The sequence below is a fragment of the Chlorocebus sabaeus genome, chromosome 5 (assembly GCF_047675955.1).
Source record: "Chlorocebus sabaeus isolate Y175 chromosome 5, mChlSab1.0.hap1, whole genome shotgun sequence".
In the NCBI taxonomy this organism is placed as follows: Eukaryota; Metazoa; Chordata; class Mammalia; order Primates; family Cercopithecidae; genus Chlorocebus; species Chlorocebus sabaeus.
Window position 1 is genome coordinate 80,995,080 of NC_132908.1, and position 20,597 is coordinate 81,015,676.

A 20,597-nucleotide genomic window follows, 5' to 3' on the forward strand; every position below is an offset into this window, starting at 1 on the left:
AAGAGTGGGAAACAGCCCAAGCCCTGAGGCGACGCAGCCGCTCCCTGGGCCTTTGATGGCCAGCCGGCGCTGTCCCCAGGGGCCCTGGGGTCCCAGGCGAGCTCGCGGGGCGGGGCCAGGTGAGCCTCCACCTCCCTGCGCGCAGCCCCGCCCCGGAGGCGGGGCCTCACCTGCCGCGGGCAGGTAGACAGCTCCCTGGTAACCGGGTCTGGCCCAGGAGGCTTGGGCGCGCGCAGCCATCCCCGGGCCTCGCCGGGGACCGAGGGAGGCAGGCAGTGCCTGCGCCCGCTCACCATGGTCGAGGGACGCGTCTCCAAGTTCCTGAAGAAACTCGGCTTCTCGGGCAGCGGCCGCCAGTACCAGGCGCTGGAAAAGGACGAGGAGGAAGCCTTGGTGAGTCCGGGCGACCCCGCGCCGGGCGTGCGACGCGACCCCCCATCCCCTCTGTCGTAACCGTCCCCGACCCGAGACCCCGCGTTCGCGCTGCGATTCGCGAACTCGTCCTCCTCCCCTGGTTCCGGAAAGAAGCCGTCCTCACAGCAGCCACGCTCTCATGTGTGCTCTGGCCCGGGGAGCTCAGCACTGAACCCTCACGTGAACCCATTTTGCAGATGAGAAACTGAGGCCGAGAGTGGTTAAGTATATTGCCTAAGGGGCCCGGAGCTAGGAGGTGACCTGGCTGGGAACTTAACCTAGGTTTCTCTGACTCCGGAGAATTAAAATTCCTGGGTCTCCAGACTTGGGCTGCTTTATGGATTTTTAAAACTTAAATTGGAAAATAAAATTAGAGGGATGCAAAAAACAAAAGATTGCTGAAATGTTGTAGCAATAATGGAAAGCAAAGTTGGAGCTGAGGGACCTCCCAGCCTCACTTCCTACAGGCAGGCACTTTTAGAAAGCCACCCGGAGCTGTCGGCCTGCTTTGCAACCTCCAGGGGACCCGCTGGGGTAAAGCAGCAGGGTGCCAGGGCAGGGCGGTTCATGAGGGAACAAAGTGGCAAAGCTGTCAAATAAAGCCCCTCAAATAAAGCCCCTCCTGTTCCTTGGATTCTTGGAAGTCAGGGGTGAAGCCAGGCTTGAGGGTGACCCAACACCCTTCTTTTCAGCTTCGCAAACAGAACTCCTTGCGTGCTTTAAGGGCAAGGGGGTACTGAATTTCTGCAGAGCGTTTCTTTGCACGCCAGAGGGTCGTTGCACTTTTTTTTTTTTTCATTTAAGCTTAAGCAGTCATTCAAAAATACCATTTCTGAACAAGTCCCCTGGGTTGCTAATGAGAACTATGACTTGGCAATAGCCTTTTGACCCGTGAGAGGAAACTTCAAAGGTACAATTACCTTTTAATAATAATTTTTAAAAAGCTGAAAAAGTATTTGACTTAAAATTTTATTTTTTTCTCCCAAATAATACTAATGGTCAAAACATTTTGTTTGTGAGATTAAGTATTCGTGCTTTTTAAAGATAGTGTTTCGGGCTTTTTAAAAATAGTGTTTTATACATCCCTGTTGATGTAAGAATTCTGGTATTAGGGTGGTAGACCACAGGACCACGTAACTAGCAGTTTTTGAACAATCTCGATTTTTCTGAAGTGGCGTGTTAATGTTGATAGGATATAGAGTTCCATTAATTTGCTGTGATCTATTTTTCTACTTGTGTGATACGTTCTGCTAAAGGAGTTTGAAGTTTATTTGCCAACAGAGGTTGCCTTTCCTACGTTGCCATTCCTGTTTGTTCCTTTCCATCTTTCAATTTTTGCATCAGGCCAGGTATTTTTCAAACACTCCTGATGTGTAGTTGGCCACCATCAGGTTTCATAGGATGTCCAGGAATGCAGGTGCGTGGATGATGTAACCTCAAGGGAGATGCTGGGGAGAGTTTGACCTCTGTGCTAGGTGGACTTCATCCCTCCAAAGCTTTGCAGAAGAGTTCTCAAAGGTCCGACAGGTGTTGAGCTGGTCTGTTGGTATGCTCTCCCACCTGGCTGTGGACCCGGGTGCTCTCAGCAGCATCCTGAGGCCTTGGGTTCGTGACGATGGGCAGTGTGCCGCACCAGGAGGCTGGTGATACCCGCAGCCGGCACCAAAGGCCAGCTGAGAAATAAGGCGTGCTGTCTCCAGAGGCAGCATTGTGCAAACCCAAGAAATAACGATGAAAATCGATGGGAAGTGTGAGGAGGGAGGGAGGTGGGGAAGCCAGGAGGCTGGGCGAGGCACTCACTTCCTGCCAGGTCAGCTCAGGTCTGAGCACCTCCTTTGCTCTCATACTCGTGTCCTCTCCTTGAAACGCCTTCCTCCCAGGGTTTGGAAAGGAGGCAATGTGTGTTGAGGTGATTACTTCTACAATAGTTGGAACCGTCTTTTATGAGCACTAATTATATGCCACATCCAGGATGCCTGTAGGAGGCCTCAGCCCTCCCCTCCCCCAGCCACTTTGACCAGTTACACCAGTTCTAATAGTGATTGTTACTGAGAACCTGCTGTGTCTTCTCTTGAGCCTCTTACCTCCAAGGTAAGTTTTACTGCCATCATGTGATCAATGAGGATGTGAAGCTCCTAGTGGGGCCACTTTCGTTTGCTCAGTGAGCATTTCCTGACAGCCAGTTTTGCCAGGCGCCGAGGATACAGGTGTGTACAAAACACAGTTCATAGAGGAGGCCAACGGTCAGCTGAGAAACCAGGAGATGCTTTATTTGAGACCAGTGGTCTTAGGCGCAATGGAGAATCAAAGAGTAGAGGACCAGACAGAGGACTGGTGGTTAAGAGGGGAACTGGAGACTGGATTTCAGCATTTCCAGGAATGGAAAGAAAGGTGTTTGAGTCGGGCGCAGTGGCTCATGCCTGTAATCCCCATACTTTGGAAGACTGAGGTAGGAGGGTCACTTGAACCCCAGACTTCAAGACCAGCCTGGGCAACATAGCCAGATGCCATCTCTGCAAAAAATTTTAAAAATTAGGCATGGTGGTGTGCACCTGAGGTTCTAGCCGCTCCTGAAGCTGAAGCAGGATTGCTTGCACCTGGGAGGTCAAGGCTGCAGTGAGCTGTGATCATGCCACTGTGCTCCAACCTGGGCAACAGTGAGACCCTGTCTCAAAACAAAACAACAACAAAAAGAAAGGTCTTTGAGAGGCCTCCTTAATTTAGTTACTAGAAAAACTTTCTCACTGCTGACCTGAACATTAAGGTAAGGAAGAGATTGGACCAGAAATTCCTGCTTCCCAGGTGACTCAGCGCTGACTCCGGGGGAAGCTGTCTCTGCCCCTCAGGGCTCCCATCTCTTAACTGAGGCAGGTATAGCCCCAACCCACTGCCTTCCCGGCTGGTGAGCAGATTCCTCCTTCTGGGCTCTGCAGGGTGAGGCTTGGATCCCAACCGACACATGTAGTGACCACCCATCCATTCAACCTAGATTCATGGAGAGGGGCTCCCTCTGTGTGTCAAGTGGGTGCTACAGGCTGGGGTTGAGGCTGATAAGGATGCACAGCTCCCTGCCCTCAGGCACCCCATCTGGGAGGCAGAGACAGGCACCCAACAACAGGTCACAGTTCACTGTTTAGTGCCGATGTGTCAGAGCTGGGAGAAAGACGTGATGTTTAAGATGAATAGGAGTGGCAAAGAGTGAACTGGATGAAGGGCAGCGGTTGACAGCGAGCTCTAGACAAAAGAGGGAGAGGTGTTGGAGTTGGTAGGATGAGGCTGCAGAGGAGGGTCGTACGGAGCCTTGTCAGAGTGTGGGCTTTATCCCTGGAGCAGTGGCGGATTGTTGAAGGGTTTTAAGTCAAGACATGACAGTCATTCATTTCTTCACAGATGGGCCCAACGTTAGAACTGTGATAAAACAGGCACAGTCAGATTTGTGTTTTTAAGAGATTACACTCGCTTACTGGAAAAGAGTATATGCATGGGCATTCTGAGGCTCATGCACACACAACCTTAACCCAAGGCTTGCCCAAACTCGCAAATCATTAGTATTTCTCAGAATTTAGCAACGTGTGGGCATTTTCTTAAATAAACGTACTGAAACCCTGCAGTGTTTTGTTTGTTTTGAGACAGAGTCTGGCCCTGTCACCTAGGCTGGAGTGCAGTGGTGTGATCTTGGCTCACTGCAACCTCCGCCTCCCAGATTCTCCTGTCTCAACTTCCCGATTAGCTGGAATTACAGGCACCCACCACCACGCCCAGCTAATTTTTATATTTTTAGTAGATACGGGGTTTCACCATGTTGGCCAGGCTGGTCTGAAACTCCTGACCTCATGATTCGCCCGCCTCAGCCTCCTAAAGTGCTGGGATTACAGGCATGAGCCACCGTACCTGGCCAGTGTTGTCTTAAATGATTTGTATGAAAGTGTGACTTCAAGTAAGTATAAGCATAAAACCTGTAATAAACATAACTGTTTGCTTATAACTCAATTATAAAATCAATTTAGGCCGGTCGCAGTGACTCACCCCTGTTTTCCCAGCACTTTGGGAGGCTGAGGTGGGTGGATCACTTGAGTCCAGGAGTTCAAGACCGACCTGGCCAATATGGTGAAACCCCTCTCTACTAAAAATACAAAAATTAGCCGGACATGGTGGCAGGTGCCTGTAATCCCAGCTACTGGGGAGGCTGAGGCAGATAAATCCCTAGAACCCAGGAGGCGGAGGTTGCAGTGAGCCAATATCACAACACTGCACTCCAGCCTGGAAGACAGAGCGAGACTCCCTCTCAAAAAAAAAAAAAAAAAAAAACAGTTATAATAAAATTATACAGTACAAATAGAACAGCCTTATTTTGATATATTGGTGATGTTCTATTAAAACTCAGTCAGGCTAGGCATGGTGACTCACGCCTATAATCCCAGCATTTTGGGTGGCCAAGGCAGGTGGATCACCTGAGGTCAGGAGTTTGAGACTAGTCTAGCCAACATGGCGAAACCCCATCTCTACTAAAAATACAAAAATTAGCTGGGTGTGGTAGGGGGTGCCTGTAACCCCAGCTACTCAGAGGAGTGAGACAGGAGAATCACTTGAATGCGGGAGGTGGAGGTTGCAGTGAGCCAAGATTGCGCCACTATACTCCAGCCTGGGTGACAGAGCAAGACTCCATCTCAAAAAACAGAAAAAAAAGACACTGGAAACCAAAGCCTTTTTTGAATCTCGTCTCGGAAATGAGATCTCCTAACTTCTGCCATCTTCTATTCATTTGATGTAAGTCTAGGTCTAGTCTACACTCAAAGGGAAGGGGTTACACAGGCCATGGGTACTGGGAGGGAGTGATGACTGGGTACCGCCTTAAAGGCTGCCCATTGGAATAGTAGAAAGAAGTATTTCCTTAAATTATGTCATTCACATTAAAAAAAAAAAAAAACCCTAGAACCACATCTGACATGTCATCTGCTCACTAGTTATCTGTTTTGGTTAGTGTTTTCATTCATCTTGAGTTCTGTTCTTTAAACTCTTTTGGACTTTTGATTTTGAAAATGCTGATGCTGAGAATGTCTGCTAACGCGTGTGTGTACAAAATGACATTTACACTTGTCAGGAATTTGTTTGCTAGTTTAGGATAATCAGACTCAAACTCAAGTCCAACTGCCAGCAAGCAGCCTGCGAATGCCAATTTTGAAGGCTGTCATCTGATTACCATAGAACTGGCTCGTTCACTTGAAGATAATGTCAGTGTTGGGCGTTGTTGAAAGAGTATTTCTTCATTTGGTGTCTATTTGTGTTTACTACTACACTTAGTGCTCATTGACTGTGGCAGCTGCTATGTACAAAGACTGGATTCATGTAAGGCACCTGCTTGCAACGTGACTACACTTCTCAATATTTAGGTGTCTTAGAGTTTTCTCACCGATTCCACAATTGTGCACTGTGTGATGACTCAATTCTCTTGCTAACCTTTCTCTCTGAGCCATTGAAGCTTTCAGTGGGTATCAGCCTTCACTCGGACGCTACAGTGTGTGCTGTGGTCATTGTCATGGATGCAAATATGCATGCTGGTATTTCGTCACAGTCCTTAGTTGTAAGTTGCCCCCCACCCCGGAAGGTCTGTGTGAATCAGACAGTCATTGAAACACTTTCAACGTTAGTAAGTTCTCAGAAAACTTGAAGGCTCGGAAGATGGCATCCCGGAAACCCTGCCCCCAATCCTAATGTCACAAGCTTTTTAAATTAAGGGTAAAGAATCCTGGTCCCAAACTCCTAGGGAGAGGAAACTAGAAGGAACTTCCAGTGTGTTAAATGGTTGCTGCTTGGTGGCCATCATATTAGGGATGGGGACTGGGAGCTGATGGGTGGTCCTGTGTGTTTTATTTGTGTGCACACAAGTTGTTTGTAGATTCGGTATTTCTCCTAAATCAGAGGCCATCTGGTTGAGAACACAGGCAACTGCTCTATCTTCAAGGGTAGACATTCAGCTGCTGTTTCTCTTTCATGGACAAAGAAATACAAGTTATGAGATGCAAGAGTTTGGGTTTTATTCCCAACCCACCTAATAATCTATCGAAAAGGAGAAAAAGGGAATTAGCAGAAAGCTTATTCAGGGACCTCAAAAATCATGTAGAGTATTTAGATGAACCTGTCTAAGTCAGATGTTGACATGGATGATATTTGGATGGTGGTTTGAAGGTTAATATAGACACCTGGTAAAAAGGACTTGTCTCATATCAGATATGATGAAAACAAAAACTTTAAAACAAGGAATGAGATATTCAAAATATTTAAAAATGCCCATGAGTAGAGGTTTGTTTACACGTATTCTGGGATATCTAGGTAACAGAATTCTCACAGGCACTGGAACTGATGCTGTGGAAGAATATGTAATGACACAGTGGACGGCTAAGATTCTATCTAACATTTTTAATATGAAAAACGTCAAACACGGCTCGGCACAATGGCTCACGCCTGTAATCCCAGCACTTTGGGAGGCCCAGGTGGGTGGATCACTTGAGGTCAGGAGTTGGAGACCAGCCTGACCAACATGGTGAAACCTCGTCTCTACTAAAAATACAAAATTGGCCGGGTGTGGTGGCATGTGCCTGTAATTCCAGCTACTTGGGAGGCTGAGGCAGAAGAATCGCTTGAATTGGGGAGGCAGAGATTGCAGTGAGCCAAGATCGTACCCTGCACTCCAGCCTGGGTGACAGAGCAAGACTCTGTCAAAAAAAAAAAAAAAAAAAAGAAAAAGAAAAATGTCAAACATACAGAAAAACAGAAGGACTAGACATCTGTCTGCTCGCCCACGTGGATTCCACGATTCTTTTGCCATCTTTGCCCTGCATGATGCATCATTCAGTGGAAACAGGTGGTCGTAATTTCTTTTGGAAAAAACAAACTTTTATAATGTGCAGATAATAAAATCTGGAAAAAGATCATTTTGAGTGGTTTTTTAATCTTGGGATGACAAATTTTCTTCTTTGTAATCTTGTGCATTTTCCACATTTCCAGCCACAAATATGGTTTAATTTTGTAGCCAGAAAAAAAAGGACATGTGAAAAATAAAGAGGAAGTTTGAACAAAAGAAGGGGAGAGAAAGGATTGTGGGTTTTTAGGTCTGTGTTGCCTTTCAGGGCTGGGTGGGCGTAGCTGGGTGGGAGTGGTTCTGTAAACAGCATTATTAGACAAGAATCCAGATCCCCACGGGGGGTGGTGTAGAGCAATGCCAGCCCAGCACTTGGGGTGCCAGTGGGAGAAAGAGGAGGATGGGATGGCGGGAGGGTCTGTATGTGGCCATCTGGGGGCTCCTGCAACCCTTTGGGGCTTCCCAACACAGAGGTAAGTAATTTGGGTCAGCACATTTGGGACTTCCACAGGGGAGTTTGGAATGACCAAGGGCAGAGAGGAAAGGTCTCTGGTTCAAGGAAGGCAGGTAAGGCGATGAGGTTGATTTGAGGGCAGGACTGGCTACAGAATTCATGGAACAGACTGCCAATAGCAGGAAGACACTTGCTTCTATCTTCTATGATCCCTCCCTTGACTATCCTGGTGACTTCCACTTGCTATAGATTATTGCTCTCCACCACACAAGGGATTACTACCGGGTGAGTGTAGACCAAGTGTGTTCAACCCGCAGCCCAAGGTAGCTTTGAATGCAACCCGACACAAATTCGTCAACTTTCTTAACACATTATGAGATTTTTTTTGCAATTTATTTATTTATTTATTTAGCTCATCAGCTATCATGAGTATTAGTGTATTTTATGTGTGGCCCAAGACAATTCTTCTTCCAATGTGGCCCAGGGAAGCCAAAAGATTGGACACTCCTTGTGTAGACCCTCCCAGGTGTCCCTCACCGGGGAGGGCGGTCGTGGCCACTGGGTGGAGTCAGGGAGATGCCAAGCCCCGGGTATACATCATCCCATGGGACTAAATTTTCACATCCACATTCAGATCCAATGATTACGCATTTCAAGATGGCAGCTTGGAGCATGAAGCCTCAAGCCCAACACTCGTCCTGCACAGGGATCTCTGCGCAGCTGTACTGGCCTCATGCCCATGAGGCTGGCCCTGCTGAAGGGTTCTTGTCGGAGAGGAAACATCCAATCGATACCTTCCCTGTGGACTGTCAGCGATTCTTCTCAATTGTCCTGGGGTTAACCTGGATCTGTGGATACTTCAGGGGCTAATAATCCTAGCACCTCTGGTCTCTCAGGCATCTCACATGATGGTGATAAGAACACAGGAGACTTAGTAGTAGAAGTCGTGTGCTAAGACTGAGTGAGTAGTGGAAATCGTGTGCTAAGTTTCAGCGAGTAGTGGAGGCTGTGTGCTAAGTCTCAGCGAGTAGTGGAAATCGTGTGCTAAGTCTCAGCGAGTAGTGGAAGCCGTGTGCTAAGTCTCAGCGAGTAGTGGAAGCCGTGTGCTAAGTCTCAGCGAGTAGTGGAAGCCGTGTGCTAAGTCTCAGCGAGTAGTGGAAGCCGTGTGCTCAGTCTCAGCGAGTAGTGGAAGCCGTGTGCTCAGTCTCAGCGAGTAGTGGAAGCCGTGTGCTCAGTCTCAGCGAGTAGTGGAAGCCGTGTGCTCAGTCTCAGCGAGTAGTGGAAGCCGTGTGCTCAGTCTCAGCCAGCTGGTGGGAGCTTTTAATCCAGATCACCTGTCTTCCCTCTTCCTGCCTGGAAGGTGGAGTGGGCTGGAGAGGCGTCTTTGTTGCCAATGAATGTGCATCCCAAAGTTGTCCAGCCAGCTGCCCTTGCTGGAGACTCCACTTCCTCACAGCTCATTCATTGTCTCAGTTCTGGAGGCCAGGAGTCTGAGAGCAAGGTGCCAGCAGGGTTGGTTCCTCCGGAGGCCTCTCTTTTTGGTTTGCAGATGGCCGCCATCCCCCTGTGTCCTCATACGGTTGTCCTCTGTGTGTGCTGCATCCTAATCTGCTCCTTTTATGTGGACACCAGTTGTATTGGATTAAGGCCGCACCAATGACATCATTTAGCTGTAGTGACCTCTTTAAAGGCCCTATGTCCAAGTACAGTCACTTTCTGAGGACATGGGGTGTGGGATTTAGGGCTTCAGCCTGGGAATGATGTCGGGGTTGGACAACTCAGTCCAACACCATGTTCTGTGTAGAAATTGACTTGAAAGGTATTTCTTTGAGGAGCTGTGAGCCACAAGGAGAAAATGCGTGATTGTCTCTTGAGGCTGCAGCCCCTCTGGAAATGTTTATCACCACTGCTGTCTGCCCCAAGTCCTCACATGTGGGGACGGTGCCCCTCTAGCCGGGCCATATTCCTGTGACCTTCCCTAAGACTCCCTGTGGCCTTTTGGAGAGAAGAGAGCCCAGCAGAGGACGTGTTGTTTGGCCCACCTTGAAACTCAAGTGCAAACAGAGACACGGAAGAGAAGGGCCCAAGATCTGTGATTGCAGAGACCCAGGGGGAAGAGATGACAGGCAGGCACTGCACCTCACTTTCCTATGCCAAACCACGGATGCTGACTACCAGGCTAACTAGAACTGCTTATTTCACCCCCGTGTACCTCTCAGGACCCTCCCTGTCTTTGCCTCTCCACCTCGACCGAATCTGGGGGCTCTGGGTGTAGGGGAAGGAGTGTTGGCCTGAGTGGCCACTCTTAACCATGAGCCACTGGTGTAGGGCAGACGGGGCCCATCCCTCGCTGGCCACATGGATTTAGGCAGGTGTCATCTTTCCACATTCCTGTGTCCTGGTGTGAAAGTGGAGGTGTTGGGTGCAAGAATGGAGGGCAGTGTTGGGCTCCCCTTCCGACGGCTAGGTTCCTCCTCCCCTCCCCCTTCCCCCCTCCCCCCTCCCCCTTCCCACCTCCCCCCTCCCCCCTCCTCTCCCACCTCCCTCCTCCCCCTCCCCTCCCCCCTCCTCTCCCACCTCCCTCCTCCCCCTCCCCTCCCCCCTCCTCTCCCACCTCCCCCTCCCCTCCCCCCTCCTCTCCCCCCTCCCTCCTCCCCCTCCCCTCCCCCCTCCTCTCCCCCTCCCCCCTCCTCTCCCACCTCCCTTTCCCTTCCCCTCCCCCCCCCTCCCCTTCCCCCTCCCCCTCCCCCCTCCCCTCCCCCCTCCCCCTCCCCCCTCCCCTCCCCACTCCCCTTCCCCCTCTCCCCTTCCCCCTCCTTTCCTTTTCTTTCCTGATAGGGTCTTACTCTGCTATCCAGGCTGGAGTGCAGTGGTGCAATCATGGCTCATGGCAGTCTCAACTTTCCTGGGCTCAAGTGATCCTCCCACCTCCTGAATAGCTGGGAATACAAGCGCACACAAGCATGCCTGGCTAATTTTTGTACAGATGGGGTTTTGCTAAGCTGCCCAGGCTGGTCTTGAACTCCTGGGCTCAAGAGATCTGTCCACCACGGTCTCCCAAAGTGTTGGATTACAGGTGTGAGCCACTTGGTGCCTGGCTGATTCTTTCTTTTGACAACATGTCCTCCAAGTGTGGGCTGGGGACCAACAACATGAGCATCACCTGGGAGCTTGCCAGAAATGCAGAATCTCAGGTTCCACCCTGGAACTACAGAATCAGAAACTCTGGGCTGGGTCCCAGCAATCTGAGACTCAGCAAGCCCCCGGGGGGGTTCTGAGGCTCCCCGGAGTGTGAGCACTACTGCTCTGGATGATTAGCTTCTCTGTGTGTCTCAGACCCATCTTCCTGTTTGCCAGCCCCTCTTGCAGATACTAGAGACAAAAGAGTGAGCAAAGCTCTAATCCTACTGAGTGGGGCTCATGCTCTGGTGGGGAAGGAAGATGCCTATCAAATAATTACTCCAGTAAGTACATAATTACACACTGAGATAAGCCCCAGGAAGGAAAGCAGAGCATGTAAGAAAGAAGGTAGGTGTGGCCTGGGTGTGGGGGTTGAGTGGGAATGCTACTGTTAAAGTCCAGTGCCATCTGCGAAGACTTCCTGGAGGAGATGGCAGGAACTCAGAGAGCTAAGCCTTACATTTGGGCTACATGTGCTCCTGCATTTATTATTTTTCTTTTTTATATCAGCCACATTTTGCGGACCCTGGAGCCTACAGCCTGACCTGTAGTAGATTTCAGGAAAGATAAGCTGGCCTCCCTCCCCTGTGATCTGGGAGGTGCCTGTTCCCCAGGGAAAGTCTATAAACAGTCAGTCTCCTTCAGCAACACCTATCTCACCAGCCTTTCTCCTCCCTCTACCCCCTCCCCCAGATATCAGCACACTGAAATTTGAGTGACAGTTTTGCCTTCACTTCTTATTGAATTCTGCCAATAGTATTTGCTATTTATCTACTATCTTGTGTGAACCAGGAATTGTATGGTTTTTTTCCTTCTGTTCCTGTCTATACTTGTCTTAATTTTTTTTTCATAAACCATAAATAAAAATTGGCACAATTTAAAATTCCTCCTTCACTCTCCCACTTTATGTATCCTATTTTCCCCCTTGACTTGGGGTTGGGGGAGGCGGAGGGAGGAAGGTCCTGTTTGTTTCTGATCCATTTGTGGCAATCAGGTTACTGTTTGCCTGGGTGTTTTTGGCCCCTTTTCTGTGCAAGTCTAGAGAGGCTGCAGGATTGTGGTTAAGAGCACGGAAGTCTACAGCCCAGGCTGCCTGGATGCAAATTCTAGTTCTGCCATTTGCCGGCTGTGAGACCTCAGGCAAACTTAATTTTTCCCTGCCTCTGTTTGTTCTTCTGTACAATGGGGTAGTAACTAACTGTACATACATCAGGGGGTCTGTTGTGGATTGGAATCATTTAATATACATTAAGCATGTAAGGTAGCACCTGATCATGGTGATTTTTATTAGTAATAATTATTTAATTATTAGTAATTATTATTATACAACTACAGGCTGGGCATGGTGGCTCACGCCTGTAATCCCAGCACTTTGAGAGGCTGAGGCAGGTGGATCATGAGGTCAGGAGTTTGAGATCAGCCCAGCCAACATAGTGAAACTTCATCTCTACTAAAAATATAAGAATTAGCCATGTGTGGTGGCGCGCGCCTTAATCCCAGCTAGTCAGGAGGCTGAGGCAGGAGAAGTGCTTGAACCTGGGAATCGGAGGTTGCAGTGAGCCAAGATCACGCCACTGCACTCCAGCCTAGATGACAGAGCAAGACTCTGTCTTGAAAAAAAGAAAAAATATTTTTAAAAAGTATCGTACAACTACATGAGTGTCTTTTCCCTCACTGATTCTTGCTGGGCCCGCTATTCTGTGCCCACTCCACGCTCCCATATTCCCGCAGTGCATGTGAGTCAACACATCTTCCATGGCCGTACAGGCATTTGTATTTAACCCATTTCCTGCCGACAGTTAGTTGGTTTCCTTTTTTGGTTTTTAGAACAATGTTATAATGAACATCTATGGATATACCACATAGTTTTGAATCCTTACAGAAATCCCTGTAGAAATCTGAGGCTTAGAAAATGAAGTCATTTGCCCAGAGTCACACAACTCTTCATGGAATTGGGCCCAGGGCTGCCTGAATTCTAAGCTCGAGTCCCCTGGACTCCTTGTTGGTGTTAGGAACACCTCTGCTTCAAATGCATTCTTTCTTTTTTTTTTAAGTTCTGGGGTACATGTGTAGAACGTATAGGTTTGTTACATAGGTATACACGTGCCATGGTGGTTCGCTGCACCCATCAACCCGTCATCTACATTAACTATTTCTCCTAATGCTCTCCCTCCCCTAGCCCTCCACCTGCTGACAGGCCCCAGTGTGTGATGTTCCCCTCCCTGTGTCCGTGTGTTCTCATTGCTCAATTCCCACTTATAAGTGAGAACATGCGGTGTTTGGTTTTCTGTTCCTGTGTTAGTTTGCTGAGAATGATGGTTTCCAGCTTCATCCATGTCCCTGCAAAGGGCATGAACTCATCCTTTTTTATGGCTGCATAGTATTCCATGGTGTATATGTGCCACGTGTTCTTTATCCAGTCTGTCACTGATGGGCTTCAAATGCATTCTTCACAGAAACCTCCCCACCCCCTTTTAAGAACAGTTGGATTGACTTGACTCATGCCTCCCAGTCTGCTCCCTTTTGCCGTCTCTCAGGGTCAGTCCTAGGGCAGGATGGGCACCCAGGTGCCTCCTGGCATGGCGGCTGATCTGTTCAGCTCAACACCAATGCAGCCAGGGCTCAAAGGCTGACCATAGAAATGACCAAGGCATGGCCAGATGTGGTGACTCACGCCTGTAATCCCAGCACTTTGTGAGGCTGAGGCAGGAGGATCACTTGAGGTCAAAAGTTTGAGACCAGCCTGGCCAATACGGCGAAACCCCATCTCTACTAAAAATACGAAACATTTAGCCAGGCACAGTGGCGGGCGCCTGTAGTCCCAGCTACTCTGGAGGCTGAGGCACCAGAATCGCTTGAACCCAGGAGGTGGAGGTTGCAGTGAGCTGAGATCTTTTCACTGCATTCCAGCCTGGGCGACAGAGCAAGACTCCATCTGAAAGAAAGAAAGGAAGGAAGGAAAGGAAGGAAGAAATGGCCAAGCCAGAAGGAAGAACTGCCCCTCTTCCTGGACAAGACAGGCAAGAGTCTACAGCTGGAGCTAGAGGCGCCTCCTCTCCTAGGGACATGCTGGGACCCAGCGCTGAGCCTTTCCTGGAGCAAAGCTAGGGGGTTCCTGGGAGCCACTGTCCTTGTCATCCTGGGCACAGCTCAGTGGCCCTACTGCTTTCTGCTGCTCAGACCACAAGCAGGTCCACTAGGAACCAGCCTCACTGTCCCAAAACTGAGTGTGAATCAGTGCCAGGGAGGCACAGCTGTGTGTCTAGAGACAGAGAGGTGGGCTGGCAGGAAAGCCTGCATCGAACCCTCACTCCACACTCGCCTGCTGTGACCTTGGGCAAAGCTCTCAAATCCAGGACCTTAGTTTGCCCATCCAACAAAATGGGCACAGCACCTGCCAACTTGAACTTTTGGTCAGATAGAGGAGTGAAGGTGTGCGTGATGATAAGCAGCCGTGTCTGGTCCATAGTACATGCTCAGCCAGTGCAGACTGAACCTGAATATAGGAATGAAGCTGTTTCTTCCCAGCCATACCATTATTCTGGAATCATTTCTTCACTTATTGTCTGGAAATAATTTCAAATGGACAGAAAAGTTGTAAGAAGATGATAGCACAAACACTTTTGCACATCCTTCCTCCCGGGTCTCTCAGCATCATTAGCACATTTCTACACTGGCTGCATCGTCCTCAGCCTCACCGCCCCCATTTAGGCATAAATTACAGACATGATGCTCTGTTACTTCTGAATATATCTGTGTGTGTGTGTGTGTGTGTGTGTGTGTTGGGGGTGTGGGTATTTTTGTTTTGTTTTGTTTTTTGAGACAGCATCTTACTCTGTCACCCGGCTGAGTGCAGTGGCACAATCTCAGCTCACTGCAGCCTCCAACTCAGGTTCAAGCAATCCTTCCACCTCAGCCTCCCCAGTAGCTGTGACTATAGGACTATAGGCATGTGCCACCATGCCCAGCTAACTTTTATATTTTTGTGGAGAGTGGGTTTCACCATGTTGCTCAGGCTGGTCTCAAACTCCTGAGCTCAAGCAATCCTCCCACCTCAGCCTCCCAAAGTGCTGGGATTATAGGTGTCAGTCACTGCGCCCAGCCTATTTTCTTTAAATGACAATCTTCATTAATCACAACAGAGTCCAAAAATCAGGAAATGAACAGCCATGCAACATGACCATCCAGTCCACAAGTTCCAATCAGTGTTGTTCCAGTAATAGGGAAAGGATGTGGCTCTTAGTTGCCACATCCCCCAGTCTCCTTCTGTATGGAATACTCCTGTGGGTTTTCCTTGTCTTTTGTATTCTCAACCTTTTTAGAGATTCCAGGCTCAGAAAGTCATAGGATGTCCCTTGATTTCAGTTTGTCTAATGTTTCCTCGGGATTTGGCTCAGGTTACACACTTCTGGAGAAAGCCTTGTGGCATGATACTGTGTCCTCCTTAGTACATGATATTGGGAGGCCCACCCAGCTGTTTGTCTTGTTACTGGTGGTGACAAATTTGGCCCCTTGGCTAAGACAGCATCTGCCAGATTTGCCTTAATTAAAGCTATTATTTTCTCCTTTGTAATGATTAAGTATCTTACAGAGACATATGTTGAGACAGTATCAGTACCTGATTCTCATTTTATTTTCACTCATTAAGTTCAGCATGCATGGACAATGCTTGGCTGAATGGATTACTATCACACTGTTTGCTGAATGGTGATTTTCTAATTCCATCTACATTAGTCCCTTCTCACACTGCTATAAAGAAATACCTGAAGCCAGGCGTGGTGGCTCATGCCTGTAATCCCAGCACTTTGGGAGGCCAAGACAGGTGGATCACTTGAGGTCAGAAGTTTGAGAGCAGCCTGGCCAACATGGTGAAACCCGGTCTCTACTAAAAATAAAAAATTAGGCTTGGTGATGCATGCCTGTAATCCCAGCTACCTGGGAGGCTGAGGCAGGAAAATAGTTTGAACCCAGGAGGCGGATGTTGCAGTGAGCTAAGATTGCACCACTGCCCTCCAGCCTAGGTAACAGAGTGAGACTCTGTCTCAAAAAACACACATAGAAGAAGAAATACCTGAGACTGTGTGATTTATAGGGAAAAGAGGTTTAATTGGCTGACAGTTCTGCAGGCTGTACAGGAAGCACAGTGGCTTCTGCTTCTGGGAAGACCTCAGGAAGTTTCCAATCATGGTGGAAGGCAAAGGAGGAGTGAAGTGTCTTACATGGTGGGAACAGGAGCAAGAGAGCGAGCAGGGGGAGGTGTCACATGCTTTTAAATGACCAGATCTCATGAGAACTCACTCACAGTCATGAGGACAGTACTAAGGGGATAGTGCTAAACCATTCATGAGATATCTGCCCCCATGATGCAGTCACCTCCTACCAGGCCCACCTCCAACATTAGAGATTACAATTGGACATGAGATTTGGTGGGGAACACAAATCCAAACCATATCACCATCATCATCATTCTCCCTTATTTACGGTCTTCTATAAGGAAGAGCTTTCTCTTCTCCCTGTTGACTTGGTCATTTATTTATTGATATCGGTAGGAATGCAAGGACTCTGTATTAGTCCATTCTAATGCTGCTATGAAGAAATATCTGAGACTGAGTAATTTATAAAGAAAAGAGGTTTCTTTGACTCACAGTTCCACATGTCTTGGGAGGCCTCAGGAAACTTAGTCACGGTGGAAGGCACCTCTTCACAGAGCGGCAGGAGAGAGAATGAATGCTGAGCAAAGGGGGAAGCCCCATATGAAACCATCAGATCTTGTGAGAACTCACTCTATCATGAGCATGGGGGAACCACTCCCACCATCTAATCACCTCCCATGAGGTCCCTTCCCCAACATGTGGGGATTCAGATTACAATTCAAATGAGATTTGGGTGGGGACACAGAGCCAGGCCATATCAGACTCCTAGTTGATTAAATATGTTATGATTTGTTACTATCAATATTTATTTTGATGCCTGATTGTGTTTTGGCCAGTGGGAACCCCTTCAAGATGGCTTCCATGTCCTCCTGACATTTTTTCCATTATCCTTTGAGCATTTCCCTTTCTGGCATAATGGGAAACTTCAGCTTCATTTTGTACTTTCTGTACATTGGCCCCGGAAAAAGCCATTTCTCCCAGGATCCTTGGCTCTTTTTACCGGAAGAATTATATTTAGAAAGCAAGATCTGGTACTATGTGTTCATTGTTACTGGGTGCCATGGCTCCTGGGCCCTCTCAGAGGAGGTGGCGTAAGTGTGCATATGCTGTGAGATCTATATTTAGTTTTATATCTGTCTCTGTATATATCTCCATAGATTCCAGTCCAATAAATACCACAGGGTTTGTGCCAGCGCTTTGTATATTTTTAACTCTTTTCATCAACAGTAAGAACACCAGCTACCATTACCATTAGTATATTTCCTTATCGCACAATTTCCCTGTATGTAACCCATCTCCTCACCTTGCCAACAATTGCATTGGCCACTACTCTGCCTAGCCGTCGCCTCTTGGCCCGAATGCACTGGCCACCCCTGAGCAAGGTTCGTACTCTGTGTATCTCACTTTGTGCTGTTGCTAGCTCCTTGCTCACTGCGACACACTACCACTGCACCTGCACACACAGACGCACACAGATGCTACCTAGAAAGGACTTCAGGGGCTGGAAAACACCTCTGAAGCCCCTCTTGACCTGAGGCTGAAATTTCAGAAGCCCTTCCTCATATCAGTGCTAGGGGCGAGGTATCATCATTCCCATTTTAAAGAGGAGGAAACTGCGACTCAGAAAATCAAGGGGCTTGCTGAGGGTCACACAGCGTAGGTGGGGGGAGCCAGACTAGGCTGAGTCTGGGCCTGGTGATGCCTCCTCTACTCTGTTGGCTGCATTTAGGGTTTTTTTGTTTGTTTTTTGTCCCTAACATTAAAAAATACTCAGGCAGGCCCTTCTGAGTTCTCTTGCGATGTTCTTCCCCATTTTCCCACATGGTCTTAAGCTCAATTGTCACCACTCACCTGTGGGTGGTGGGGTTGGGGGTGCAGATGAGGGGAAAACTGGTGGTGACGACTATCACTGAACAAGCATGCCACGCTCTGATAACCTGAGACTATGATAACCCTAGACTAAGTTCCACTTCTGAGCACATCTGGGTGCTTGCATCTCCTGGAAGACTTGCACATGAATGGTCACAGCAGTGTTCTGTATAAAAGCCCAAACTGGGCCAGGCCCGGGGGCTCATGCCTGTAATCCCAGCACTTTGGGAAGCTGAGGTGAGCAGATCACCTAAACTCAGGAGTTCAAGACCAGCCTGACCAACGTGGTGAAACCCCATCTCCACAAAAACTAGCCAGGCATGATGGCGGGCGCCTGTAATCCCAGCCACTCAGGAGGCTGAGGCAGGAGAATCACTTGAACCAGGGAGGCGGAGGTTGCAGTGAGCCGAGCTCATGCCATTGCACTCCAGCCTGGGTGCCAGAGTGAGACACTGTCTCAAAAAAAGAAAAAAAAACCTCAAACTGGACACAAAATGCCAGCCACGTGCACGTACTTAAATAAACTATGGCACAGCCATGAAGCAGCATACTTAGAATACTATGAGGAACAAAAGAGAATGAGTGACAGGTATTCATGGAAGCGCACCAGTGAAGGTCACAGCGTTTTCCCTCCTCCAAGGTTGCGGTCCTTCAAGAATAGGACCTGGCTGGGTTGGCCCCTGAGTGTGTCTCCCAAGACAGCCCTTCTCAGACAACTCTGGGTATATTTCAGAATATTATAATCACCTGGAAGACTGGGCTGATGCCTGTAATCCCAGCACTTTGGGAAGCTGAGGTGGGAGGATTGCTTGAGCCCAGGAGTCCAAGGCCAGCCAGCCTGGGTGACATAGTGAGATCCCATCCCTTTTTTTTTTTTTTTTAATAGAAGCACCTGGGGGCTTGTGGCGCCCTGATGGCCTCACTCATCTGCTGGTCTCGGGCGAGCCCACGGCCGGTGTATTTTTATAAGAACCAGCAGCAACTTTTGGCCAGGCAGGTGTGGTGGCTCACACCTGTCATCCCAGCACTTTGGAAGGCCGAGGCGAGCAGAATCACCTGAGGTCAGGAGACCAGCCTAGCCAATGTGGTGAAATCCTGTCTGTACTAAAAATACAAAAATTAGCTGGGAATGGTGGCAGGCACCTGTGACCCCAGCTACTTGGGAGACTGAGGCAGGAGAATGGCGTGAACCCAGGAGGCGGAGGTTGCAGTGAGCCAAGATCGTGCCACTGCACTGCAGCGTGGGTGAAAGAGTGAGACTCTGTCTCAAAAACAAAAAACAAAAAACAAAAAAAAACACCCAAAACCATTGTCATCTTTTGAGCACATCAGTCAGAGTGCTCTACAGAACTTGCCGGAACACAGACTGCCCACCCACTGCCAGGGCTTCTGAGGTAGTAGGCCCAGGGTAGGGCCTGAGTTTCTGCATTTTTAACAATTTCCAGGTGATGCTGGCCTGAGGCCCACACTCTGAGAATCCTGGACTAAGATAAAACTAGAGGATGCCCAGATCCGTGCCTTGCGGGAGAAGGATAGAGGAGCCTTGGAAAGAAGGAAGCATCTGCCTGGAGTGTGGCTTATTCAGGTGTGTGTCTCCGATGTCATCTCTGTCAGGAAGCCCACCTGATTGTTTTATTCTTGTGTCATTGTGACTCTTGCATTGATTCTCTCCAATGGCATGGATCCCAGTAATTACACGCCCTATATTGTGAAATTCTTTTGTTTTTGTTTTTGTTTTGTTTTGGAGATGGAGTCTCGCTCTGTCGCCAAGCTAGAGTGCAGTGGTGCGATCTTGGCTCACTGCTACCTCCACCTCCTGGGTTCAAGTGATTGTCCTGCCTCAGCCTGCTGAATAGCTGGGGCTACAGGTGCGCACCACCATGCCCGGCTAATTTTTGTATTTTTAGTAGAGGTGGGGTTTCACCATGTTGGCCAGGATGGTCTTGATCTCTCGACCTCGTGATCTGCCCAAAGTGCTGGGATTACAGGCATAAGCCACCATGCCTGGCCTATATTGTGAACTTCTTGAAGGATTGGGACTGGAGGATTCACTATCCTTGGGGCTCTCTCTGCCTCTTCTCTTTCTCTGAAACCCCGAAGGGCCAAGTGCTTTCTACAGCCTAAGGCATTTGGGATTCCCGCATGAGCTGTTTTCTTCTTCTTAGCACCTTCACGCCTGTTCTTCCCTCAGTCCAGAAGGTCCCCTCATTCCAGTACCTCTCTCAATCACTTTCTCACAATTCCTGGGTGCCTTTCTAGATCCCCCACAACCTGCACTGGGGCCTGCCCATCTCCTTCGTGGTTAGCTGCACCCCAGCAGGGCACCACCACGCGAGTTTTGAGCATCTCTCGGCTTGTTCATGCCTGGTGTCGTCAGATTTACCCAGGACACACAGTCGTGGTTGAATTTCAAACAATAATTGTAGTGCACGCATGTCCCACACGGCACTTGGTGTGTGTGTATACTGGAAAATCATCTGGTGTTTATCCGGAGTGCAAAGGTAACTGGCATCTGTATTTTCGTTTCTTAAACATGGCAGCCCTCTTCGGGCCCCTTGGTGTCCTCTGAGGACAAGGGCTCCTGCTGTCCCCACCACTGGTCACCGCTGTCACCCTAAGGCTCATGTGCCCTCAGTACTCCCTGGTGCTGGGCACTGTGCTGGGAATT

At 48.8% G+C, this 20,597-nt stretch overlaps 1 protein-coding gene across 2 annotated transcripts in view; it reads left to right on the forward strand.

Moving 5' to 3' along the window:
- The first annotated feature begins 215 nt into the window (after positions 1-215).
- The window catches only part of ATP2C2 (ATPase secretory pathway Ca2+ transporting 2), a 94,167-nt gene continuing 73,785 nt past the window's right edge, over positions 216-20,597 (forward strand). Inside the window, exon 1 of one of the 2 annotated variants that reach the window (XM_007994225.3) lies at positions 216-393. In XM_007994225.3, the coding sequence (XP_007992416.3) occupies positions 295-393 (99 nt within the window). In that variant the 5' untranslated portion in view covers positions 216-294. The remainder of the gene's footprint in view (positions 394-20,597) is intronic. The other variant, XM_007994226.3, reaches the window with a different exon arrangement.